This window comes from Rattus norvegicus, chromosome 12, assembly GCF_021556685.1.
Source record: "Rattus norvegicus strain SHRSP/BbbUtx chromosome 12, alternate assembly SHRSP_T2T, whole genome shotgun sequence".
In the NCBI taxonomy this organism is placed as follows: domain Eukaryota; kingdom Metazoa; phylum Chordata; class Mammalia; order Rodentia; family Muridae; genus Rattus; species Rattus norvegicus.
In genome coordinates this window covers 25,511,166-25,539,048 of record NC_141545.1, presented here as the reverse complement: position 1 = coordinate 25,539,048, position 27,883 = coordinate 25,511,166, and the positions used below count along the sequence as shown (strand labels likewise).

The following is a 27,883-nucleotide window of genomic DNA, read 5'->3' as shown; positions in this document are numbered from 1 at the left end:
ATGTGGGGCAGGCTGTTTCTTCATCTACAGGCCAACGGAATAAAGTCTAAACCCCAGGCAGGTAAGTGAGTGCCTGTCACCCCAAGGGGCAGTTGAGAGGCTGTTGGTAAGTTTATTATGAGAGGAATGGAAGGGAGCCAAGAGATGATTCAGCCAGATATGCATAGGTAGCAGGACCTGAGTTTGATGGATCAGGAGCTCACACATTATAAGCCAGGGATGTGACAGGAAATTGTAATACCAGCCCTGGTCAAGCAAGAGACAGGCAGAGTCATGATTTGGCTGTCTACCTAGTCTAGAACAATTGGTAAGTTCCAGTCCAATCAAAGGGCATGTTTTTAAAAATGATGGGGATTGCTGATGGTGATAAATCACAGACAATATTTTCTAAATTTATTTGAAGTGAAGCATTTTAAATTACATATTTATCAGTAAAACATAGTGGGTGCCAGTGAGATATCTCAGTTGGAAATGGAGCCTGCTGCCTAGCCCAATGACCTGTGTGATTCCTGGGGATCCATTGGTACAAGGAGAAAACTGACTCTGAACAGTTGTCCTCTGCCAATCAGGATCCCCACAGGCTCCCGGTGAGACATCATCTCTTATTCCCAAACTAATAGACCTCTTAGTGCCAGGATCTCTCACCAGAGAGTTCAGTTTACATTGAAGTGGTTATTGGTGAGCACATATTCCTGAATACCACCCCCTTCTATGTCTCCTCTCTGAGAATCAGAACTCATGGCTGCAGGATTGTGCTGTGAAACATCAACATTCTTGGGGAGATGTAGGTAGATAACCCCTCTTCTGCCATGTGGGTTCTGATACCCTCTCCTTGGAACCCAGGCCATCCTGTGTGTCTCTGTTCCTGAGAGCCTGACTGTGCTGCTATCTCTGTGCTCATGAAATTATTGAACTTTCCATGAATGTCTTATTCCCAGCATCCCAACTCAATGTATCCTGAGGCCCTGCCCCTTGCTCTACATGACACCTCTTAGAGAGGTGCACAATGTATTCCAGGATGCAGGTTACAGGGAAAGATGCAAGGACCATGATACACCTTGATAACTACTTCCTGAGATCCTGGTTCCCCTCTCCCTTACTCCCTGGCCATGATCATCTTATCCACAACTCTGATCTTTCAATGCTACCTATCAGATGACAGACTTTGGCTTCCTTGAGTCCCACGTTGGAGTTTCTTTCCTCACAAGCCAACTAAATGCACTCAATTCCTCATTTCCTGTCATGTTCATATTCTGGACCCTTTGGTCGTTCTTAGGGCAAACTTTCTGTCCCATAACTAGTCTGTCTTAATATTTGGTACTCAGCTGATCAGCTAACAGAAAGCTTGTGGGAACACAGGAGACCATGCAGACTGACCAAGTAAGAGAGAAATCAGGCTTTTGTTGTACCTAGAAGTGGTATATGGTCATGCCTGATAGGTATATGGCAAGGACAGCATGCCATAGATGTAGTGTGGTACAGAAGCAGATCCAGTCCACCAGTCACAAGTCTCAAATGAGTATCGTTAATGGGCGTTTTCCAAGGCATTGACAAAAAGATCTTCAATCCCAAGAGACCAGCTGGATATAATTGGGGTCAATGGACTATGCTGCCACAGAGAAAACCTGGTAAGGATAAGAGGATTAAGAGTCTCAAATACATGGGCACTGGGGAAAATTTCCTGAACAAAACACCAATGGCTCATGCTCTAAGATCAAGAAACAACAAATGGGACCTCATAAAACCGCAAAGCTTCTGTAAAGCAAAGGGCATTTCCATTAGGACAAAACGGCAACCAACACATTTGTAAAAGATCTTTACCTATCCAACACCTGATAGAGGCTTAATTTTCAATATATACAAAGAACTCAAAAAGTTAGACCCCAGAGAGCCAAATAACCCTATAAAAATGGGGTACATAGCTAAACAAAAAATTCTCAGCTGCATATTACCAAATGGCTGAGAAGCACCTAAAGAATTGTTCAACATCCTTAGTCATAAGGGAAATGCAAATCAAAACAACCCTGAGATTTCACCTCACACCAGTCAGAGTGACTAAGATAAAAAACTCAGGTGACAGCAGATACTGGCAAGGATGTGGAGAAAGAGGAACATTTCTCCATTGTTGATGGAACTGCAAACTGGTACAACCACTCTGGAAATCAGTCTGGAGGTTCCTCAGAAAATTGGACATTCCACTACCTGAAGACCCAGCTATCCTTCTCCTAGGCATATAACCAAAAGATGCTCCAATATACAACAAAGACACATGCTCCACTATATTCATAGCAGCCTTATTTATAATAGCCAGAAGTTGGAAAGAATCCAGATGCCCTTCAACAGAAGAATGCATTTAAAAAGTTGTACATCTACTACTCAGCAATCAAAAACAATGACTTCATGAAATTCATAGGCATATGGAATGAACTAGAAAATATCATCCTGAGTGAGGTAACCCAATCACAGAAAAACATACATGGTATGCACTCATTGATATGTGGCCATTAGCTGAAAAGCTCGAATAGCCCAAGATGCAATCCCCAGAACACAGGAAGCTCAAGAAGAAGGATGACCAAAATGCAGATGTCTCTACTCCTCCTTAAAAGGGGGAACAAAAACATACATAGGAGGGGATATTGAGGCAAAGTTTAGAGCAGTGACTGAAGGAACAGCCATTCAGAGCTTGCCCCACTTCTGGCCCATATATATATGTACAGTCACCAAAACTAGATAAGATTGATGAAGTTAAAAAGTGCGTGCTGAAAGAGACCAGATCTCTCCCAAGAAACACAACCAGAGCATGTCAAATACAGAGGTGAATGCTAGCAGCAAACCACTGAATTGAGAATGGCATCCCCTTTGAGGGAATTAGAGGAATGATTGAAAGAGCAGAAGGGGCTTACAGCCTCATAAGAACAACAATGCCAACCAGCCAGAGCTTCCAGGGACTAAAGCACTACACAAAGACTATACATGGACTGATCCGGGGCTCCCATTGCATATGTAACAGACAATAACCAAGGAGAAGTCCTTGGTCCTACCAAAGTTAGATCCCCCAGTGCAGGCAAGTGTCAGGGGGGCAGTAAAGGGGAGGGGATGGGGATCCCTTATGGGAGAGGGGGAAGTGATAGGGGGCTTGTGGACAGGGAACTGGGAAAAGGAATAACATTTTAAGTGTAACTATAGAAATATAACCAGTAAAAAAACACACAGTAAATGGTGTGTGTTTAAAATCTATTCCTGGCCAGGTTCCTGTTTTGAAACTTGTGACCATGACATCCCATGGACAGGACTGTGACAATCAGTCTGAACGTCCCAAGGGCGCTCCACAAAGGAGGCATCCCTAACATCTCAGACCAAGCCAATAGAAAGCATCTGCCTTTAGACCCCCCACCCCAATATGTTTATAAGATTGTATCCATAAGGAATAAAGAACATAAGTTATTTCACCAAAGTTCCTTTGAGGCTGCCTGCTTTACTGAACTATAACACCGTAAGGGAAGAGTATTCTCTCCTGAAGCTTTTGTCACTGGAAGCTGCTCCAGTCTCCTGCAATGACATCCTGTTCTCATGCCCAAGTTCCTCTTAGTACTTTTTCCTACTGTTTCCCTCAGGCTAGAAACACACATTGTGAACAAGTGTAGCCAGGGCAGAAGCCAACATCTCCCCACGTGGACCATAAATTTCCCTTGTATCAGATCACAGATCCACTCTCCCTAAATGTATTCAATCAGCGGTAAGCACCCCTGATGTTGATTATGTTGACTCTGTGTGAAACATTACTGTGGGCTTGTCTATATTTTTTCCCATTTGAACAATGGAAAAGAACCTGGGAAGTCACATGACCATTTGAGCAACTGCATTAAGGGCCCCTTTCTGTGTGCAGTTGCCTGTGGTGTTGAGCTGAGAATGCACCACTTTGGATGACTACACAGATCACCATCATGACATCTTGCTGTGAGAACACATCAGGGATGCTCAGAAGAAACCCCACCCTTGCTTCCATGATCACTGTGCCCATGAGAGCTGCTGAGTTCAACCTCAGAAGTCTTTGATGCAGTCACAACCACTGCAGACACCTCAGAGCTGCCCCAGGACACCTCAATTTAGCCACAAGGAGTTTTGGTGTTCTCTCCATGAACCCAGTTATCTAGAACTAGTCTCATGGTATTGAGGATCATTGTCCCAATGCCTCAGCAAAGGCCCATGAATAACACCCATTAGAGACTTGTGATTGTTAGACTGGAGTTGCATCTGTTCCACACTGGAGCTATAGCTCAATGTGGTTGGTAGATCTTTATCCATGGGTCACTCTGGATGGTTTCTGGTGTTTCAACAGGTTTTCTGGGAGAGGATGATCTGCTGACTATCAAATATTAAGACAGAGTAGACATGGGAAAAAAGACCTGTCCTAGGAGATAACCTGGAATTCAGAATATCAACATGGCAGGAAACAAGAAAATGAGTGTGTATAGCTAAACCTGTGAGGAAAGGAATCCCCACATGGGATTAATCAAGCCATGGTCTTTCACTGGATGTGAAGCATGAGGGGATCAAGGCTCTGGGTGAGATGGAAATGGCCAGGGAGCAGGGATTGATTATCAATCCATGGTTCTCAATCTAGACCTTGTCCCTCTCCTGTGACTTGTATTCCGCAGACAGGCTGCAACTCGCTTAGAGGTCTCATATGGGAGAAGAGCATCTACAGAAACTTCCTGATAGATTGCTTGGAGTAAGACTTTTATTTGTTTGCCTGGTTCTTCTTCTTACCTCAGTGTATGCAGGCAAGTTGAACTCAGGGCTGGAATGAAAGGGACTAAGCTTATCTGTGTTGATGGGTTGACAAGATCTCTTCTAGATTGAGTCCTGTTGAGAAATGCTTCTCTGAGTGATTATCAGTTAAACAGTTGTCTTTATTGGGGTAATAAGGTCTATATGAAACTTCTTGAGTGATTATTGGTTATAGGATGACTGTGCATTATTGGCTTGTGCTGAGGATCTGAGAAACCTTCAATTGCCTGAGGAGGAATTCCAGATGCTTGATGGACATGTGTCTATGGAGAGAGGGGAAGGAAGAGCTGTAATTCAGCCATCTTGTTATTACTTTCTCAAGGGTGGCAGAGGTGGGGGTGGTATGGGCTTCGTGGATCTGAACAAGCAGACTGGAGCAAGCAGGACACAGTCCTAACTTCTGCTGGTCCCAGAATGAGATTTCATATAACTCAGAGACGTGACTGGTTAGTATGCAAGCTCTGAGATATGATTCAGGGGCTGGGGTGAAAGTGTATTGAATTTAGTTGGATGGAAGAAGGAAGGGTGTGTTTTTTGTCTCACAACAGTTTCTCTCCTGTCACAGGCCACAGTGTCATCTGGGTCCAGTGTTCCTCTCCAAAGTGTGAGAAGTGGAGGCAGCTCCGTGGGGACATTGATCCCACCTTCTCCCAGATGACTGGTCTTGTGACCAGAATCCAGGTAGTTAGGAGTGGAAATGGTTTCCCCCTAGTTTTTATTGCTCCTCTCTTTCTTTCCCAGCATGTCTTATTTCAATTAAGTGCAAGTCAGTTGTAGCTGGCATTGAGGGGTCCTTGTGAGCTCTGGGAAGGAAGGATCTTCCTGTTCTGTGGCTGAATGTGGCATAAAGGGTGGCAGGAAGACCTGGGGTGGACTGGGCAGCTTTACGTGTACACTGAGTGACTCCCGCTTATGTCAGCATTGCCTGCTGCTTTTCTTGACTCCTTTTCTTGGCTCCTTTCCTTTCTAGCTGCATTTTCTCTCTGGGTTTCTGTTTTCCCCCACCTGCAGGCTGCCCATGTCCCTTTGCTCTCTCCTCTCTGTGTCCTGTATCCTAATTTTGCCTGCTGAGTCCCCTGCTTCTGTGTTTCTTCTCTTTTGTCAGACCTGAATTATAACCGCTGTGATATTCCTGAGGAGAGCTGGACAGGGTGTGAGAGCGATGTGGCCTATGCCTCCTACGTTCCAGGATCCATTGTCTGGGCCAAGCAGTACGGTTACCCATGGTAGGGCACCATGACAGAGAGCATCTTTCCTGAATCTGGGGGTGCTAGAGTCATGCAGGGAGGAAGGATGTGGCAATTCTTTGTGGTAGAGCTGGTGCCTGCATTAGGAGGAGCATCAGTGAGGGAAAAGGTGAGGGCTGAGTTGGAAGGCCTTGGGAGGTTCAGGGTGGAGCTGGGATGGGATGGAAAAATGGGTCTGATGCTGCAGGAGAGAGTGGATATAAAAGAGGGAGAAGGACCTAAAGCAATTTCTTGCTTTTGAGACAATGCTGAGCTGGAAATCCTGTCTAAGTCTCCCTAGTGCAGGATCGTGAGGCACATGCCACCACAGCCTGCTTCACAGCCTTTTAACATGTGGAGGGCAGGCAGAGGGAAGGGAAGGATGACATGTCCTCAGGTTTTCTAGGACTGAGATCTCTTTTTTTCTGCATGAAGTTATGTCAGTCATTTGGTAGTGAGTGCTGGTGAAGACTAATAGGGTATAGCTCTTGATCTTCTATAAAACATCTTGGTGATTTCCATGTGTGCGTGATGGTGAGGTTGTGTTCTGATCATAACCTCTTCTCTCCCAACTCCCCGCTTCCACAGGTGGCCAGGCATGATAGAATGTGATCCTGACCTGGGGGAGTACGTTCTGTTTGCTTCTCATCTTGATTCCCTGCCGGTGAGTTTCCTGGTTCTGGCCCAAGTAGGAACACATGCATCCTAACACGTTTAGAGTTAGAGACAGATGTAGCCAGCAGACACTTAGCTAGAGTGACAGACGTGGAGGTAAGATAAATACTGTCACGGAGAGATGAACTTGTAGCGAGATACACTTGCTTCCTAGCAGGGCATTTTTATTTTGCTCAGTACACTTTGCCTGGGGTTCTTGAGGTCAGAGTAGAGGAATAGTAGGGTGGGCTGGGTAGGTGAGCCAGGCCTCAGGGAGTGTGTGAGTTCCAGCATCTTCCCTGTGAATCCTCTGGTCTTTCTCTACCATTTCTAAGGGAGAGGCAGACAGAAGGGCAGGAATCCAAACAATACCACCTTTTATTACAGTCTAAGTACCATGTGACATTTTTCGGAGAAGCGGTTTCTCGTGCGTGGATCCCAGTCCGTATGCTGAAGAATTTCCAGGAGCTGTCTTCGGAGCTAGCTAGACTGTTGAGCAAACTTGGGACATCTGTTGTGAGACAGGAAACAGGTTTCTTTTTGTGATTTGTTTTCTCTTTTTTGAGAGAGGCTCTCATATACCTCAGGCTGGCCTGGAACTCACTATGTAGTTAAGGATGACCTCGAACTTCTGATCCTTCTGCCCACAGCCTCCTGTTTCCAGGCAGACAACACCACCCCCTGTCTGAATCAGTCAGAGTTGCAGCTCAAGGGCCCAGGTTAATGCAGGGCTTCTCAGTCGCAGCAGCACCGTGGGCCTCTTGGCTCACACAGTCCTTTGCTGTGGAGGGCTGCTGTGCATGCAGTTGTTAGCAACAATCTTGGGCACTGAGCATCTTCTACCTGGTGTTTTGTCTTTCTAGTTGGGACAGCCAAATAATTGTCCTCAAACGTTGTCTTCTGAGAGAAAAACGTCCCCTAGTTGAGAAGCAAAGTGGTTAGCTAAATCGTACTTCCTTCCTATATTCATTTTGGGTTTAACTAGCCTTAAAGTGATCATAAGTCCCACAGACCAACGAGATGGTCTTTGGAATTATGGAGTTGGCAGAAGACATATTTGTTGTGGGCCTTCTATTCAATTGAGTATTAAACTGCTGGGCTTAGAGGAACCTGTGAGGGGCTGAAAGGGGAGTCACCTGAACTTCTCTCTTCTTTTCCTTCAAATCCCTGCATGATTCACTGTGGAGAGGGCACCAAAATGTCATTAGGAAGGAATACCCAGAAGACTAACAACAGAGGATTGTATCAGTACCAGGAACTGAAACACCTGCAGCTAAGAGAATGTCTAAGTCAGGTGTGATGATTCATGTCTTTAATTCAGCACTCAGGAGGCTGAGGCAGGAGGATTGCTTTAAGTTTGAGGCCAAAATGCTATAAGTGATGTTAGGTCAGACTGAGCTACAGAGTGTGATCCTGCCTCAAAAAACAAAAATGTCTTGGGGGTAGTGGTATGTTGGGATCATGTGTCTAATATTATTATTGATTATTTTTCCTTAAAAAAGATTTATTTTGTTTTAAATTGTGGGTATGAGCACATGCATGCAGGTACCTACCTAGACTCAAAACTTCTTATGGTAATGAGCTGTCTGGTGTGGATGCTGTGAACCTAACTTGGGTCCTTAATTGCTGAGCCATCTCTCATGCTCTATATTGCCTAGTGAAAAAATCTTCTAGTTATTTGAAGGTTTCTGTATTGGCTAGTTTGCATATTTATCATCATGTCTAAGCATCTATTTTAGAAAAAATGCAAGAACAAGGACTCCACTCAGAAGCTGGAGGCAGCCATACCGATGGCACACAGGGCAGAACAGATCAATATCCAGGTGGGACAGTGCTCGGCTCACCCTGGCCAGCCCCATTCACTCCAAAGGCACCCCACACCGGGTGCCTCACTGCAGGGGACTGGAGGCCTTTCCTATGGCAGCTCTAACAGCTCACCCTTTCCTTCCAGGCCAGGTTTCCCTGATGCCTAAGGCGTCCATTCCTCTCCCTGCCCTTAGACACTTGGTGTCTTCTCTCAGCCCAAACATGGTTTTCACCTTCAAATTCCTCTGGAAGGATAAGGGTGGGGTAGAGAATGACATGTGAATTTCTCTTTCCTAGTTACTTGTTCCATCACGAATAAACTAGAAAAGAGATTATAATTAATCTCCTTTAAAGGTTCAGATAAAGCCAATGTAATATTTCAAATGATAAAGGTTTGGAAAACTTTTTCATAACTAGAATCTGGAAGACAGGGCAAAGCCGTGCCTGGTAGGAGGTGTGGGTGACACTGTTGTTTCTTGGCTCCCCAGGAATGGGTTAACTTGTTTGGTTTACAATGGAGTGGACATCACATCGGGGAAGGAAAAGGTAGGAAGAGAGTAGGGGCCAGAGGGTGGAGAGCCCCCTGCCTCAGGACCCAAGCCTGTACTCTGCCCCATCCAGGTTCTCTAATGGGAGCTATTTGACTGTGACCCAGACAGATGGGGAGAAGAGGATAAGACAGTGTGTGTGTGAGTCTTGATCAGGAGGACCATGGTGATGCGGGAGCTCTCCCCAGGACTCAGACGACAGGGTTTGAAGATGGATTTCTTGCGATCAGCTCAATTCAACAGTGTATCACAGACAGATAGTCTTCCCTCTTTCCCCTCTCTAGATTTGATGCTCTGTGAGTCCAACAGCCCTGAGTCTTGTCTGGAGAAAGAGGAGAAGAACTCTGAGGAGGAGAAGGAGGAGGAAGAAGGGAAGAAAGTAAGGCTAAGGGAAAGCTCCAGTGACTTCAGGATTCCTGTAGGGTGTGGTTGGCACAGACTCATGGTCCCTGGGAACCATCCAGCCTGGGGCACTGACTGACTGGCTTAGCCCTTCAGACCTCCAGGAAAGGAGGCTTCTCCTTCTCTGTGGGACTTTCTCAGCTCTTTAGGAATTTCCTTGATTGCAGTTTCAGTTTGTGCTGTGTTTCAAGCGCCAGTTGCTTTTCCCACTGCTTTCTCCTGTGTAGACACTTCAGATGTCACCCATTTTCTTCACATCACTTTGAAGCATTCATTTTCACATTCTCTTTTAGTTCGTTAACCTTCTTTTTTGTGAAAAAAGTGTATTACTACATTTGCTTACTTGGGTGTGGGAACACATGCCAGAGCACAAGTTGAGGGAGATTGTTCTCTCTTTCCACCATGTCAGCCCCCAATTAAACTCTGGTTGTCACCAAGCCGTCTCATAGTCTCTAATTTACCTTCTCTGCCTCAGCCTCTTTTTATGCATCCAGTCCTTGCATTGACTGGTACTAAATAGGATGGGAGGGTGACCATCTCCTGCTGAACCAGGCTGCAGCCAAACCAAATTTAACTTTCTGAGGCCTACCCATCATTCCCTAGCACCCCCTCTTCTAAAAAGAGAGTATGGTATGCTAGTAGACACGTGTGAAGTTGTGCATGCATGCATGTGCAAATGCATGTGGAGGTCAAAGGTCATTCTCAGGCATCATTCTTCAGATGCCGTCCACCTTGGGTTTTTGAGAGGTCTGTAGCGTGACCATTCAGGTAGGCTGGTTATCAAGCCCCAAGAATGCACCTGTTCCCACACCTCCAGCTCTGGGATCACAAGTGGGCTCCACCACACACAGCCTTTTAGGTAGGTTCTGGAGAGTGAACTCAGGCCCTCATGTTTGCATGGGAATCACATGACCAATGGTCTTCAGAAAGAGTTTCACAATTCAATTTGCCCTTTTCTGTTCTTTCCCTATTGAAGGACCCAACTTTGCCTAGACCCAGGCCAGCTAAAATACAGACAAAAAGACCCAAGTCAAGAGGTAAGCAAGACAGCTGGAAAGGGCAAGTCCCACAGATGGGGGGCAGAAGCAGACAGTAGGTGTGACAGGTGGTTGTGCCTGACTGACTCCTATTTCTAGGATCTGAGAGAATAGGCCAGGTGATGCCAGGGCAGAAGTCACAGCACCTCGTTCTTGTTCCCAAAGTCTTAGGTTAAAGGTGTAGGGTTCAGCTTAGTCCCCAAGGCTGATTTCTTGGAGAAGGCTGGTTCTGAGCACATCCATAGGAAGGAGAAGATCCTGGGGCAGCAGTGTCAAGATGGCTGGAACTGGAAGCCACTGAGGGAACCTGGTAGACTGAGACTGAGCAAGGGATGTGGAACAAGGCAGAAGCGAAATTTGTAGCTACTGTCTTCCTTGCCAACTGTCAGCAAATTTTCTTTATGCTTGGGGTTTACACAGGCCCAGTAGGAGGACAAGATGGGACTCCAAAGAAGAAGACTGTGAAGAAATCTCTGGTCAGTGAATCCACAGTCCCTCCTGGACCTACACTGAGAGGAAAGGAAGAACAGGGGAATTCAGACCTGGACCACCCAGGTAAGTTTCAGACACTGGAAGGCTGTGGGGGAATGAGGTCCTTGTCTGCATCTCTCCTCCCTGGATCATTTCTGAGCAACTGAACAACTCTTCATGCTTTTGTGCTGAGGTGGAGTATTAGGACGTTGAGGTTTGCCTGTATGATATATGAGGTCCAGGCCAGCATGGGCTCCACAGAGGGACCCTTTTTCAAAAACACTGAAAAGAAGGAGACAGAGAGGAGAAGGAGAAGGATAAATGAAATTCTGAATGAAAGACCATGTTTCAGAATGAACCTAGAACATTCTTTATAAACTTTACAAACTTAATTGTGGCCAGTGATAGCATGGAAGACCTTTAATCCCAGCACTCAAGAGCAGGGGCAGGCAGCTGTGTGAGTTTCAGGCCAGCTAGAGCTATATAGAGAGACCCTATCTCACAAGAACTAAGTAAACAAACAAGAAAATGTAATTGTTTCTGATTTGATTAAATCCAATGGTAAACCAAATGGTAGAGGGCGTTTACTGATATGGTCATGGGTGGCTAAGTAGATGCCTGCTGCTTCCATGATATTCCCTTTAAACCTAAGTCACTAAGTCACAGTGGTCCTGGGACTAGACTTGGCATTTTACAGTTACCTGTTCTGTGTGTGTGTGTGTGTGTGTGTGTGTGTGTGTGTGTGTGTGTGTGTGTGTGTGTGCATGGCATGGTGCAGATGTGGAGGCAAGAAGACCGCTTTGGGGAGTCAGTTCTCTTCTTTACCACGTGGGCTTCCTCACTGAGACATCTCACTGACTCATTTTGCTTTGTTTTTGAGACAGGGTTTCACTATGTAGCCCTAGCTGATCTGGAGTTCACTCTGTAGACCAGGCTGGCCCTGAGCTCACAGAGATTCACCTGCCTCTGCACCGCTGCCTGGCTTGAGAACTTCATACAGTGTATTTTGATCACATTCACTTCCTCAACGTCTCCTATTTCTTTTTCTTCACCCTCCCGTCCCTGACCACCCAAACTTGAGTTTTCTTCTTCCCAGCTAGTATTGCCCAGCTAGTCTTAGGTATGGGGCCAGGCCTGGTGTGTAGGTGACCCACCAGGGGTCAATCGTATCATTAAAGAAAACTGACCTGCCCCCTCCCAGAAGCTATCAAGCTAAATCAAGCACTGGCTGCTCTTCCAGAGGACCCATGTTCAGTTTCTGGCCCTCACATGGTAGCTCACAACCATCCAAAACTAGTTCCCGGGGAGCCAAACCCTCTTCTGACCTCCATGGACACTCCTCATATAGGATGCATATACTTGCAGGGAAAACACCCATACACATAAAGCAAAATCTGTTTTAAAAAATGTCAGCAGTTTCTCAGCTAGCACGGAGATTTCATGTGTACCTTCCCTTTCCATACTGGAATTTTATCTGGCTTTATCTGGGGTGTGCCATGTTCTGTTTAGGGCTGTGCATGCCATAGTCTCTTATTCTCAGAATGCTGGTCAGTTGAGAGGTGGCACCTACTACAAGGAGAAGCATCTCTGACAAGGGTTGAGAGGTGCAGTGATCCGTGGGGAAGCAGTACGTTATTAGGAGTCATTTTAATTCTGTGTCCATTAAGTAGGATAATGGTATTGGATTTCCCCGTAGGGCCTGCGATCTGTTTACCCACAGTGCCAGGTATGGCTTCCTTCTCATGGAATGAGCCTTAGTCCCATCACTGGCCTGAGTTTTAACATTTTGCTTACTTATTTTTACAGTGTATGCCTGGTGGCCAGAAGAAGGTGTCATATAGTCTAGACCTGGGGTTGCAGATGGTTGGGCTACTCTGTGAGCATTGGGACTTGAAGCTTTTAACTGCTAAGCCATCTTTCCATCCCCACTGACATTTCAGACACAAGTGTACTGAGACTTAGGTTTCAAATTTATTGGCCATCTATATTGAATATATAGCTGACACAAGGCTAGAATCCAAGTGTGACCTGAAAGCCCATATTCCATGTTTTGATAAAGGTGTTATCCTGTCATATGTTTAAAACAATTCAGAAATCTGGCTTGTAGAAAGTCAGGATAAGTTGACTCTTAACTTTGTCCCTTATTCTCTCTAGGCCCTAAGAAAAAATTTAAAGCTCCTGAAAACAAGGCTTCAGTCAACAACTTATCTGAGGAGAAAGAAATTAAAATTGTGTCCAAGTGCCCTGCCCCACCAGCTCAGCATGGGGTTTATACATTGGGAAAGGATGGGCTTGAGCCCCAGGTGCCCCTGACACAGGGTGCAACAAGTTTCCCTCCTGACGATGATGGTTCCAGTGACCTGGACTTGGAACAACTCATGGAAGACATTGGAGAGCCAGAAGAGAGAGGGGAGATGCAGCAGAGGGGCAGCTCGGAGGAGTTTCTGGCAGCCCTCTTTGAGGAATAGAGTATTGTGGTCCCCCTGCTGTTGTCTGCTGCAGGGAGAGCATCTCCGTCCTCCTGGTCAGCTGTTAAATGTTGGTGTTGTTGACCTGCTCCACAGTTCAAATCAGAGCTGTGTGGCCTGTATTAATAAAGCAGGTCTCTGAGATTACTCTGCTGAGTGTGCTTTTTCTGTGTATGTGTCACTATGGAAAACTGCCTTCTCTGGAGAATAGTGGAAGCTGGGGACAGCAGTGAGACCCAGAGCTGGGGGGATCTCTAGGAAAGCATGTCTGGCTTGACAACTTCCTGGGAGCTACATGGCCTTTGGCAAACACCTTGGCCACCTGGGGTTTATTTGAGTTTCCGGCCTCATCGTCTATCTAGGATTTGGGCTGATGTCCAGTGCAGTGGTACATGGGAATCAGTCACACCGAGCTGATTATTACAGTCACAGATGAGGGTGCACATCATGGAGTCTGGCTGCCAGCATTTAGGATTCCCCTGCTTGGGCTGCTAGAAAAGTGATAGAGGAGGGTCCTTAGAGGGCCAGAAGTCAAGGGTCACATCAATTCTCTTCTTAGATTCTTCTAAGTAGGCAGATTCTGTGTATCTGTTTACTTTTGTGAGGAAGGCTTAGGAAGTTAGAAAAGGGAACTTGGGAGTTTCTCAGTTTCTCTGTGGTCAGACTCTCTGACGAACGAATTTCTGTGTTTGCCTGTGGTTTCAGTGACCCGTGAGTTTATTTCTGTCTGTGTTGTCAGTGGAAGCTGGGAGTCTTCCCACCAGAAACAAAAGTCACCGTAAGAGTGTCACCCAGACCCACTCATTTGGCCTTTATGGTAGAGTACACGGTCTCTTCCTGGGGGTTCTTTTGGACAGGCAGGCTAGGTGCTGCTCCTGGTGAGGTCGGGCTTGAGAGGGAGATGGAGGCATACACGATGTTATTATCCTGAGGGAGAAATGAGAGGTCAGATGGGAGCGGTGCAGTTGTGGCTTCCGTAAAGCAGCAGCTGCAGCCTGAGGCCACCACAGGCCCACACCACAGGCCTCTACCTGGCCACCACCTTCAACACCCTTTCACTCTCTTCAGGCTGGAGTCTGAGTTGCTTACCTTGGGGTTCTCTGTGGGATCCATATATTGTCCTAGAGAAAAAGGAACATGGAGTGATGAAGTCAGGCAAGTGGCAGGAGAGCAGACAGATGGCTGGGAGTTCCCACAGTGGTTACTTTGGTTACTTGGAGCGACAGTGTGAGGCAGGAAAGGAAGCACTGAGGGGTTGGGGGTTTAGCTCAGTGGTAGAACACTTGCCTAGCAAGCGCAAGGCCCTGGGTTCGGTTCCCAGCTCCGAAAAAAAAAAAGATAATGAAAGGAAGCACTGAGGGGAATGCTTATGGAGGGGTCTTGGGAGAAGGCAGAGCCAAGTGTGGAACAAGAAGCTGACAGGATTACCTTCATGGCCAATACTCTCACGTTTCTCACTGTTTTCCAATGGCTCCCTGCATGGGAATAAGATGGGCAACCTATTAGAGGCTGGACGAGAAAGAGTTAAGACATTCAGTGCTGGGATATCTCAGTTAGGAAGGTACTTGTCCCATAAGCTTGAAGACCAGAGTTCTGATCCCCACAGTGACCACGTAAAGCTGGACACTGGAGAAGCAGAGACAGGCAGAGAAATCCCTGGAACTCACTGGTTGAGCAGCCTAGACTAACTGCTGAGCTCCAGATTCAGAGAAAGACCCCGTTTCAAAGATGAAGCGGAGGGCCGGAGAGGTGGTTCAGTCGGTAAAGTGGCTGTTTCACAGACATGAAGACCCAGGTTGGGAGTCCCAGGACCCATGTAAAAGATGCAGGGTACAGTGAGCCTTGAAGAGGGAATAGAGACAGGTGGGTCCCTGAAGCTCATTGTCTGGTCAACCTGGCCAAACTGATGAGCTTCAGGTAAGTGAGAGACCCTGTCTTGAAATAAAGGAGGGGAGAAATTGAGAAGAGTCACCACATAGACCTCTAGCCTCCTCACACATGAGCACGACACACAAACACAACATACATGCAGAACATAAAATAGGATGGAGAGCGACCAACAAAGGCATGACATGGACTTCTGACCTCTACACACGTGGGCACCTGTGCATGTGCATCTGTACATGCATACACACACAGGAACATGTCATAACACACAGAACTGGGCATGGTCTCTGTATTCAGGAGGTGGAGACAGGAGGACTCCTGATGCTCACTGGCCAACCAATCTTGTCTAGTCGGTGAGTTCCAGACCAGTGGAAGATCCTGTCTCAACAACAACAACGACAACAACAACAACAACAACAACAACAACAACAACAACAACAACAACAAAGTGGGGTCTGGTGCGATGACTTGGTGGTTAAGGCCCTGCCATCAAGACTGACAACCTGAGTCTCATTCTAATGATCCCATAAGGTAGAAGGAAACAGCCAGCTCTCAGAATTTGTCCTCGGTCTTCCACATGCATATCAAGCTCATCCCACACACATATTATCTACATGCACACAAACAAACTGTAAAAATAATTATTATTTTAAGAAATGGATAGCACCCGAGAACACACACAAGCACATGCAAGCGCTCCCATGCACAAGCGCCCGCACCCAAGGTTCCCTTTGAGTGGTCTCTGGGATCCTTAGTGACTGAGGATGAACATGATGGTGTTAGGCCCTCACAAGAAGGCTCTCTGGAAGAGGATGAGAGGCCTTGGTAAGATAGCCAGGTCGAGGTCTCTTAGCACTAGTTAAAGCTGGGTTATTCTAGGAAATCTAGGCAGGAACAGAAACTAGAAATAGGAAGAATGAAGTGTATCCTCTCTCACTACCTTGGTTATAACTAGAAGGCAAAAAGTTTCATATCTTCTGGGTCGGCACTCAGGTGTTGAAGTTTCGTCTTTTACTGTCTATCGTAATGCTAAGTGCAGGCCTCTAAGACCCCCGGAGTCTGCACATAGCTCCTGGGACCCTGCCCCCAAGTTAACAAGATGCCGAAAGGCAATGGCTGGGGAGAAGAGACATGAGTGGGGAGGAGGTTTTTCGGAGGCTTAGAGAGAGGAGGCCATGAGGAAGTGCCCTCACGGAGAAGAAAGGAGCCGGCATGGAAAAAGAACTTGTAGGAGGAAGAGAGAGCCTCTGTGGGGTAGGAGTAAAGAAGACGTGGCTCTATGGGCTGGCCAATTAGAGCTAAGAGCAGCCCAGATGAAACATATTAACTAGTATCGATAAGGAAATGGATTCTTAGAGCACGGAGTGCAGCCCAGCTATTGTGCTGCTTAAGACTTATTAAAATATAAGGCTGTGTGTGTCTTTCATTCAGGGACATCACTGGTCTAAGGTGGGAAGGAACGCCGCACCAGGATTTTTAAATATTTTTTTAACTACAGAAGCTTTACTGAGCTTGGATTGGAGCACTCAAGCACACACATCTGGCCAAAGAAGGAGCCCGGAGAGGGAAGAGGGAGGAGTCTGGGGGTGGGAGGAATTAGCGGGTTGTTTGCATCACAGTCGCAAGCTTCTGGATCTCATCCAAAGCATCTCATAAACCAGGTGTGAGGCAGAGCCTGTCATTCCAACTCTTAGGAAGGGGAGGCAAAAGGATCGCAAGTTCAAGGTCATCCTTGGCTAGATAGTGAGTTTGAGGCTAGCCTGGTCTAGATGAGACCTTTTCTCAGAAAAAGTGGGGTTTGGAGGAGAAAGGCTTAGAACAGACAATGTATGGTAAGGGAAGGAAAAGGCAGGGGAAAAGGGCAGAGAGGTCAGAAGGCAAAGGAAATAGGAGCGATGGGGGAAGATCTAGAGCAAAGGTTTCTGGGGGGATGAGGGCTCACCAACCAGACAGAGAAGAAAGGAAAAGATGGGAGAGCTGGCTGAATCCAGGCAGATTCTCAAAGCTGAGAAGAAATCCGACTGAGAGGGAAGTTAAGGCAACAACAGGAGAGAAGAAGAAAGACCCCATGAGGCATGGGGATGGACCGGAAGCTGTCCTGAGAGGGAGACTCCTGAAACTCTGCTGCACTCCCGTCGGTATGCAAAGCTGGTGGGGTGAGAGCTTGGTGTCAGAGGGTGAGGGAGACAGAAGACAGGGTGAGCCAGGGGCGGCAGGAGATGCTGCAAAGAGCCCCTGCACATGGCTCTCCTTTTGTGTTTAAGTGTTATCTGCTGGAGAGAGGGCACTCACCTGGCTGGGGTTTCTGCTTTAGTCCTCTGGCCTGTTGGGGGAAGAAACAGTGTCAGTGTGACATTGGTGCTGATCCTCCATCATCCCTCACTGTCCTCTATTTCAGAAGCCTTCAGGAGATGGGGGGTGGTGGGGAGCAAAGAAACTGCCTGGGGCAGTCATGGGAGAGCCCGGAACTACCTCTGCAGGGCTACTGTCTTACTAGGGACCCCTCCTCCCAAATCTCTGCCTGGTCCATGCCCCATCCCATCTCTTTGCTTCCTTGTCCTTGAGATCCCTCGCATCCCATACCCGGTTTACGCTCTACACTCAGCCACCTTCCTTTTAGCACCCTTAGAAACTGCCTCTTTCTGGGTTATATTTTATCCTACCGGTCTATTTGTCTTGGTGCATACTATGCTGTTTTAACTACTATAGGTTTTAGAGTCTTTAAAAATTCTCACTTATTTATCATATGTTGGGAAGCATGCCACAGTTTCTGTGGAAGTCAGAGGACAACTTGCAGGAACTTAACTTAGGTGGTTAGGCTTGGAGCTCGACTCCTTTACCTTTTGAATACAACTGTAGCTTAAAAACTTTTTTTTGAAAAGAATTTTTAAATTATGTGCATCTGAGGGGAGGGGGCATACGCACATGAGAGCAAATGCCTGCAGATTTCAGGAGAGGGCTTCAGATACCCCGAAGCTTCAGTCTGTTACGGGCGGTTGTAAGCTTTGATGTGGGGGGAGAGGGTTGCTAGAAACAGAGCCCAGGTCCTCCGCAAGAGCAGCCAGTGCTCTTAACTGCTGAGTGTCCCTCAAAACCCTCTTGCAACTTTTAATAAATTCTGAGATTAGGCAGTGGGAGGCCTCTGTTATTGGTCATTTTGTTGTTGGTGGTGTTTTGTTTTGTTTCGTCTTGTTTGCTTTTGAGAGTGAGTCAACTGGAGAAGATGGATTCTTTTTACTGAACTGTCATTTTAATTTAAATGGAAATTTTTCGAGTCCACTGGCGGCTGTCGTAACATAGATGCTTTAACAATTATACCTTTATTTATTTTTATTGAATGACTATTTTGGCCTGCTTGTATATCTGGTCCACCCATGTGTGCCTGGTCCCTGTGGCAGTCAGGGAAGTGATCAGATCCCCTGGAACAGGAGTTATAGGCAACTGTGAGCCACCGTGTGGCTGCTGGGAACCGAACCCAGGTCCTCTGCAAGAACAGCCAGTGCTCTTAACTACTGAGCCATCTCTCCAGCCCCTTGGCATTAGACATCTTAACTGATTTTTCCATTTTATGAATGAGAGAGATGTTTCCTACTCTCTGCTTCCCTTTTCCTTTCCTTCAACAATGGCACCCACTGTGTTTTGGAGAAGGAGTTATCTGGCTCCTTAGTTTAGTCTTTTTCCTAAATGTTTTAATTTACTTTTTTAGGCTTAAAGACTTATTTTTATTTGTGTATATGTATGTGTGACTGTGTGAGTGTGTATCACGTAGGTTCCCATGTCCAAGGAGGCCAGAAGAAAGAGTACCGAATTCCTGAAACTAGGTGAGCTGTTCCATATAGGTGCTGGGAACTGAACTTGGGGCCTCTGTGAGAGCATCAAGTGTTCCTAACCATGGGCCATCTCTCTATGTTCTTTCTTTTGACTTAAAACACAAGTTTTTTTTTGACAGCTCTGTCAGAGCCAGATCCATACTATGGGACCGTGAAAGGCAGCCTGGTACCTGGGTAAGCTAAGGCTCAAAACCTTGGACAACCTGAAGGGACAGTATGGGTTTCCCCCGATTCCTGGGAACCAGGGGTGGGAGGAGGGGGGGTGGAGCCCACTCCATTCTCAGCTCTTCTGGTGGCTCCCAGCTGCCTGAAAACCAGACAGCCCTGGGCTGGTCGCAGGACCAGGGAACCCCGAGACAGCTGCGGCTGCCCTGCGCCTCAGACTGTGCTTCCCTACCTTCCGACTGCCTTGCCTTCTTAAGGACCATGCCCTGTGGTGGAGCAGAGGCAGGACCCACTAACCGTACCCCATACAGCATCTCAAATATAATATATCCCCAACTTTCTGGTGAGCTTGCCCCCTGTGGAGGTTTGAATGAGATATTTCCATAGGCTCATCTCTTTGAACACACGACCTGGTCGGGGAGGTTATGGAACAGTTAGGAAAAGCAAGCTCTCTGGAAGGGATGTGTCACTGGGTGTGGGTTTTGAGATCCTATTGCCCTGCCTCACTTCTGGGTTTCTCTCTGCTTTCTGTATATGCATCAAGATGTGACTGCCCAGTGTCCTGCTTCAGCTGCCGCACCATTATTAACCCTCCTTCCGGAACTGCAAGCCAAAATGAACTCTTTTTCTCCACAAGTTACCTTCGGTCCGGATGCTTTACCACAGCAGTGGAAAAGTGACCATCCTTACGCACCCTCAAACAGGCTTCCTCTCTGGGTCCCTATATGTCTGGGTGGTTTCATCACTGTCTTTTTTTTTTTTAAACAAATTTGAGACTCGTTCTTGTTCTCTGGTCCCATGTCTTCATGTTGGGACCCGAACTCCCCCTAAGAGCCTCCTTGGAGTCTAATCATTTATTCTCTGTTTCTTTGAGGTCTTCTGAACCCAAGGATGACGTTGAACTACTGATCCCCCTGCCTGCCTCTTCCACACATTGTGACTATGAACGCAAGCTACCACACCGGGCTAGTCACAATGTCTGGATGCTTTCACCTCGAGCTTTTCCTGGCTCTGGCCACTCCTCTTTGTGCGCAGCCCTGCTGTGTTAAACCCTCACGGCCTGACCCACCTCCAACCTGTTCGCCACACGGTAAGAATATAATGTTAGACTCCAGCTGCTGTTTCAGCCACAGCACCTACAGCAAGCCATTCCCTCTCACGGATACACGACTGAGACACTGTGGCACATCAGGTGACAGACTTCCAGCCAGGCCCAGGGTTTCTCACCTGGGAAGTAATTTTACGTCAAAGCGAGTATCCGTGGCCACACATCCTGCTCTTTTCTGGCACAGGCTTGTGCTGTGAAGCCATTCCAACCCTGAGAAAGCTCCAGAGAAACTGTAGCTGCTCTCTTTAAAGTCCCTGCCATGTTTGCCCTGAATTCTCCCTAGAGCTCCCTGGTATGATGCTATCTGTCTGTCTGTCCATGAAATTGATAACTTTTAAAACAAACTCCTTTCTCTCCAGTAATCTATCTCAATGCCCCTCTTGAATCTCCATCTCAGACCTTCCACACACACTGATGTCATCATAGCCGGACGCCGAGGCGGCCATTTCATTTTGCCTCTGGTCTCCGTCCTGACTTACAAGGTTCTGTCATCTGCCTCCTCCACCAGCACCACACACCACAGGAGTTTTTGAGATGGTTTCCCTTTTCTCTACATGGCTCCCGACACTTTCCTGGTTATTTTGAGGACGGGAGGTGGGGCTAAGATAGATTCTCATATAGTCCAGGCTGGCCTTGAACTCAAATCCTCCTGCCTCTACCTCTCAAGTGCAGTGACTTCAGGTGTGGATCACCATCGGCTGTCACTGTTTTTATTTTAGTATATTTATTTATTTACTATGTATGTGAGTACGCACGCACGCACGCTCGCACGCACGCACGCTCGCACGCACGCTCGCACGCACGCACGCTCGCACGCACGCTCGCACGCACGCACGCTCGCTCGCACGCTTGCACGCTCGCACGCACGCACGCTCGCTCGCACGCACGCTCGCACGCTTGCACGCACGCACGCTCGCACGCTCGCACGCACGCACGCTCGCTCGCTCGCACGCTCGCACGCGCTCTGATTATTGCCAGTTCCTTGACCATCCAGGCCATCTCGCTACTTCTCACTGTCATCATTTATTCTTTGACTCTGTATTATTTGACTTCCTTTGAGAGTTCGTCTAATTACCCACTTCTCCTCTGGCTGTGTCTGTCAACACCACAGCTCCTTCCAGAGTGAACACTCAGCCCTCAGGACACCTCCCTCATCCCCACGGAGTGAGGGAGCTTAGTGCTTCATCTACTTGTGATCCTCCAGTGTCAAGTCAGATTTTGGGAAGCGAAGGGACACAGCTGAGCTGAGGCAACTTCGTGTCTGCTCTGCTGTTCCCCTGGCTTTCTTCCAGGCAGGCCCTTTCTCCTTTGAAAGCCAAAGGACTGGGGTGGGCTGGCGACGAATGACTAAGTCAACAGAGAAGAACCTGAGGTGTGACTGGACTGGGAAGTTCACAGACTTGACCCTGCAGAAGCTTCACCTGAGTTCACTTAGAGCAGATTCTGAGGGGGATTAGCAGTGCCCACCTGCAGCCATCTAAACCAAAACGACACTGACAAAAAGACCCCAGTTACTCTAAGCACAAGCCTCTGGGCCTGACTCTGGGCTTCAAAGATCTGCACCTGGGAGAGAGGGAGGGAGGAGGCCAGAAGACAACCTTTCCTATCACTCCTCAGTAGCTGTCCACATTATTATTAATAATTGTTATTTATTATTATTATTATTTTTATTATTAATTTATTTTTTAAAGACAGGGTCTCTCACTGGGGCCTGAGGCTCACCGATTAGGCTAGTATGGCTAGCCTTCAAGCCCCAGGGACCATCCTGTCTCTACCTCCTCAGCACAGGGATTCATGCATTATGGTGTTAGAACTGAAGTCCTCGTGCTTGTGTGGCAAGTGCTTTTACTGACTGAGCCCGAGGATCGGCCCTGTAAAAATTCACCTTCGATGCCTCTGGTGTAGATTGTCGTGGAAACACCCACGAGGTGTGATTGGGGACGCAGTGCTGCACCACTTACCTTGCTTTCTCCTCCACCCGAGGAACACTGTCAATCCCAAAACCCCAGCCAGGAACACAGCAGCAGCCACTGCCAACACAATTATGGTTTGTGGATCCAGGCCACTCTTTTCCTTGTCCTCCATGCCTTCTGTCATGACAGTTTGGGGGTGTGTAGAAGGTGTGGCAGTGGTGGTGCTTGGAAGTGTAGCGGGGGTGCTGGTGTCTGGAAGAGAGCGAGGAAGTCAGCAGGAGTGAAGATCCTAAAGATGTCTTTGCTGCACTCTTTGCCCATCAGACTACGGAAGCGATGGACTCCAAGGAGTTGGAATCAGCCAAAGAATTCGGGAGAAGGAAAAGTTTGGAGCCTGGAGCCAGCCAGATAGAGAACTGGTCTCCCAGAAAGAGAGTTAGTTCACACAGTTCTGACAGCTCCTCAGAGCAGCTTGCAGGAGAGACTGGAGACAGTGATGACTTACTGGCGGGTAGGGCCACACAGGGGCCAACTGGGCCTGCTTAGCTATGCCTTCCATTTAAGTCTAAACCTTAGGTCAGGTCCTGTCAAAACCCCAAATATGGACTTGGCACAGGGACACTGGACCTCCTTGTTCCTCTTCCTACTTTGGCCATGTTGAGCAAACCTCTTTCCTTTGCTTGTCATTGTGACCTGTTCCTTTACTTGTCCTGTTGAGGACAGATGGCCAGACCTGGCTTGTTGGAACGTCTAGGGTCCAGACTCTGACTCTATACTCAAGTAACAAATTGGTTTTTCTCAGATTGGCAAAGACATGGGTATCTTGTCTCCTGTGGGGGATGTGGGATGGGGAACAGCTCTCAGAAGCTCACACAGGAAGAAGGGAACAAGGGCAGAGGTTGAGAATCTGGAGAGCAGTGATGACTTGCTACTTCCTGGTAGGATGTCCTCAGACCCTCATGTCCATCGTCAGTTACAAAGAGCAATCTCTAAGTTGCACACATCAAAAACACTTTTTTTCTAAAAAAACAATTCTCATTAGAACAAGAGCTGCAAGGGTGGGCAACGTTGTTCCTAAAGACATGGAGTATGAAGTGAAAATAGGCACAGCTTAACTGCCCATGAGTTATTGGTCAGGGAGGCCACAGAGGGCCTCAATACAACATAGGCTATGGCCATAGCTCTCGATTACCAACCACAGCTAGATGGCAAGGACCTATTGCTGAAGACACGCCTCGCTTTTGATGTAGATGTGATCAGAATACATTATTTAAATGTATGGCACATTTAAATAATAAAATAGTACCAAAATCTTTTAGCCATTCATTTTGTTTATGTGTGCAGTGTGTGTGAGTGTACATATACTTCCCTATACACACATGTGCACAAGCACACGAACGCACGTGTGCAAACACAGGGTGGAGATTTGTACCTGAAAATGCATACAGAGGCCAGAAGAGGCTATGGTGTCCTCTTCTACCATTGTTCATCTTTTCCTCAGGGTGCGGTCTCCCCATGAAATGAGTGCTCAAGTGTCAGCCAAGTTGAAAGCCAATAAATGCCAGCAATCCTCCTCCTTGGAACCAATATTCCAATGTCATGAATTTAAAAGCATGTGCAGGGCCACCCAGCTTCCTTCGTGGGTACGGGGATTTTGAGCGTTAGTCTTCGCAATCACAAAACCAGTGCCCCTAATGACTCAACTTTTTCTTAAAACAGAAACAAAAACAAAACAAAACAAAGTCCTGTGTAGCCTAGATTGGCCTTGAACTTTCTGTGTAGCTAAAATGACCGTGAACTTCAGATCTCTGCCTCTACCTCTGAAGTTCTGGGATTTCAGGTGTGTACCACCCCCAAAAAATTATGTGTGGTGGCACACACCTTTAATCTTGGCATTCAAGAGGCAGAGGCAGGCAGACCTCTGCGTGTTCAACGCCAGTCTAGTCTACTTAGCAAGTTCCAATCTAGCTACAGTGTGTAGTTCTAGTCTACACACTGAGACCCTGTCTCAAAAAATTTATTGTTATTGGTATAATGTATTAATATAAGACAAGTATTTGAACTATGCAACATACAGTTCAGTAGCCTAGAACACATTCGTTTTGTGGCAGTTCCAGAACTTCTATTAAGTTCCAGAACTTTTCTCAGTGAATATTTCCTTTGTTGCTCTAGGGGATTTTAACAGGGCATGTATCAAAAAATAACAGAAAGAAACCTGATAAAAACAACAATGCCAGAGCTTCCAGGGACTAAAGCACTACTGAAAGACTACACATGGACTGACCCAGGGCTCCAACTGCATAGGTAGTAGAGAATAGCCTTGTTGGGGCACTAGGGGAAAGGGAAGCCCTTGGTCCTGCCAAGGTTGGACCCCCAGTGCAGGGGAATATGGGGGGGGCAATAAGGGGGATGTATAGGGGGAATACCTATATGGGGGAGGAGGTGGGGGTTGGGGGAGGGAAGGGGAATAACATTTGAAATGTAAGTAAAGAAATATATCTAATAAAAAAATTAAAAAAATAACAGAAAGGAATGTTAAGTTAATGAATTAATTAAAAAAAATACTGATGAAAGAACCTGTGGAGGAAGGGAGGTGTAACTCATCGGCAGAACCCTGGTCTAGTGTGCGTGTTGGGACACTCGGAAAAACACGGTGCGTCTGACAGAAGTGGAGAGAGAGACGGTTGCCTTGCAGTGATTGTTTTACCAAGCACCTGAGAGATTATCTCAAAGACCAGGAGAGAGCATCAAAGGAGGAAGAGGGAGAGGGCTGGGAAGAGTGGAAATTTCAGAAAAGGCCACTTAGGGAACTGTGTAGGAGGCACAGGAAACACAGACATATGGCTTCCTGGCCAGGGGTCAAGTTGAGACAGTGGTTTGCCAGGGAAGGCGGGTGGGTCTAACCTAGAAGGGACAGCCCATTTATCACTGGCCCTGCTGAGCTTCCACAACATAATTATTGATAATCAATTGTTATTTGACAGTTAATTTTATATTTTATTTTCCATAAGTTTATGTTTTATCAAATTCTATACACACCTTTGTGTATGAGTTCATGTGTGTGCATGTATGTGTGTGCATGTGTGTTTGTGTGGGTGCATGTGTGTGTATGTGTGTGCATGCATGTGCGTGTGTGCATCTGCATGTGTACATGTGTTTGTGTGTGTGTGAGTGTGTGTACATGTGTGCATGTGTGTTTATGTGTGTGTTTGTGTGTGTGTGATTGTGTGTGTACATGTGTGCATGTGTGTTTGTGTGTGTGTGTGTGTGTGTGTGTGTGTGTGTGTGAAGGCCAGAGGCCAACCTTGGGTGTTCCTTCCTCAGACATCATGCACCTTATTTTTTAAGTCAGGCCATGTGAACACCTATAACCCACAACACCGTGGGAGATGGAGACAGAATCATTGTGGCTTCATAGCCCAGCCTTAGCCCAAAACAGTGAGTTTCAGGTTCAGTGAGACACCCTGCCTCAAGGGAATAAGGTGGGTCTTGCTTTTATTATACTATTAGGGACCCACACACACACACACACACACACACACACACACACACACACACACGCACGCACACACTCACACACATACTTACACCACATAAACTTGCTCCACAAAATTAAGACAAAAGGGAGGCAAGCAATAGAGTGAACTCAAGAAGAGGCCTTGTGACTCTTGGTTGAGATAAGCTTGGAGGAAAAGAGTCCCTTTCAAGGCCTGTTCATCATCACTGTGTCCTTGAGCAGGGGTTGAGCTCTGCTGGCCTCCGTGTCTCACTCTGTGCATAGACCATGAGAGTGCCCAGCAGTGGTGACTGACAGAGGCTGGGGTAATGCCCACCAATGAGCAGGATGGGCCTGTGTACACTCTGTGGATGCAGTTAGAGCTGCAGTGGAGGAGGTGAAGTAAACAGAAAACCTGATCATAGTAAGACCATGAGGGTCCATGTGGGAAAGATGGGGGTTGATGAGGAAGGAGGGAGAAGTAGGAAATGAGGGAGGAGAAAAAGAAACTGAGGGAGAGGTGGGGAATATTTTTAGAGACTGGTGAAGTAGGGATAATCAGAGGTACATGGGGACCAGAAGCTACCTACTGTGGAAGCCATGAGATATGTGTAACCCCTCCATCTAAGCGATACCCTGATGCAGAACTGAGGGAGGGCTGCTCCATCCTGGAGAAGCAAGATACCCATGGATCTCTAGCAATGAGGGTGGGGGTGGGCAGGATGAATGGTAGTGACAGTTTGGAGAACGGAGCAGGAAACGGTGCCGCCTAGGAAGAGCTGAGGCCTGGGAGTAGGGCGGTGGGATCTGAGGGCACAATGAGAGGCCAGCTCAGAGAGAGCTGCAAAGATTTGCAGACGATTATGAGGAAGAGAGAAGGCAAAGTTGTCAGAGCTCTGGGGAGGGGAGAGAACACATGAGAAAAATCTGCAGGAAGGATCAGAAGTTGAGGTTCTCTTATGACTTCTATAAGGAAGGTATGGGCTGCCAAAGCCAGAGCTGAAATGTACTCACTATTGGTCACAGTGAGGTTGGTGCCAGGGATTGACTGCCACTTCTCCATGCCTTCTGCTGTTTGCAGAAAAATTCTGCCGAAGTATGTGGTCTGGTCATTCTTCTTCAAGTTCAGGATTCTGAGGACTCCAGATGTCTGACCCTGTGTCCAGTTCACGATGAGCCGGCCCTTAAAATGCTCATGAATGAAATGCGTGTTGGAGTTGTAGATGCATTCCCCATGGAAGTGCTTCCATCTCCAGGCTATGCTTATCTGAGGAACCTTGGCCAACTCCCAGGGGAAGTAGAATGAGAAGGGGATCTCGATGGAGCCGCCTTGGATTCCAGTGAGGTGTTCTGGTTGGTCGACACCATAGCCATACTTTTTTTGATATCCTGCTGAATTCCCTGGGAAGAACAGGGAGAATCTGAAGCCACTGCAGGGATTTAGAAGTCAACCCTGAGCTTCCTGAGCCTTCATCTGAAGGGAGGGGTGGGTCACAGGGCAGGACTCTCCCTATGGCTGCAGGGACAGGAAAAAGAGGGAAGGGTTGGGTTGTGCTCACTCTGAGGGTTGATCTCTCTTAGGAAAGAGAGGCCTGGCTGACTCCTCTACCAGACACTCTATACAAGACACCCACTTTTCCCAGCCACTCTGTCCCCTCCTCTGGTTCAGTCCCTGCTAATGAGGTCCCCACCACTCACCAGTGTGCAGACATGCTACCGACAGCAAAAGAAGGAGGATTCGAGCCATAGCCAGATTCCGTCCAGGAAGTGAGGGCAACCAGGCTGTCAGGAAGTCATTGATGCCCTGCTAGGGACACTGGGGCACTCAGCAGTCCAGAGAGAATCAGGGTAAAGTGATACACATGCTTGGACCTTCTCAAGTGGAGGACTGAGTTGGGCAGGACCTCTCCATCTCCACCTTCTTGTGGCCAGCAACTTCCTTATTGGTCTGGCTTCTTCTTTTCCCATATTGCAGAAGATCTGCTCTTGTGGTTACTGACAACATGACAGGGCTTTTGGGCCCAGTCCCCAATTTTGGCTGGGAGACATGTCCCAGCCCTTGGCATGGCTGGTTTTCCTTT

General features: G+C 47.3%; 2 protein-coding genes across 4 annotated transcripts; one reads left to right on the top strand and one right to left on the bottom strand.

Annotated features, from left to right (window-relative positions):
• On the top strand, positions 1-13,403 carry LOC148002267 (zinc finger CW-type PWWP domain protein 1-like). The gene is made up of 6 exons (XM_087579493.1): positions 1-61; positions 5,897-6,017; positions 6,606-6,681; positions 10,404-10,464; positions 10,885-11,019; positions 13,090-13,403. The coding sequence occupies exons 1-6, from the start codon at positions 1-3 to the stop codon at positions 13,401-13,403; spliced, it is 768 nt and encodes a 255-aa protein (XP_087435619.1).
• Pilra (paired immunoglobin-like type 2 receptor alpha) lies at positions 12,888-27,718 on the bottom strand. Of its 3 annotated transcripts, none has more exons than XM_087577490.1 (7): positions 27,501-27,718; positions 26,817-27,194; positions 22,355-22,558; positions 17,583-17,613; positions 14,832-14,878; positions 14,493-14,524; positions 12,888-14,330 (listed from the first exon to the last, which is right to left on the bottom strand). In XM_087577490.1, the coding sequence occupies exons 1-7, from the start codon at positions 27,547-27,549 to the stop codon at positions 14,205-14,207; spliced, it is 867 nt and encodes a 288-aa protein (XP_087433616.1). In that variant the 5' UTR covers positions 27,550-27,718; the 3' UTR covers positions 12,888-14,204.
• Between the last annotated feature and the right edge of the window lie 165 nt (positions 27,719-27,883).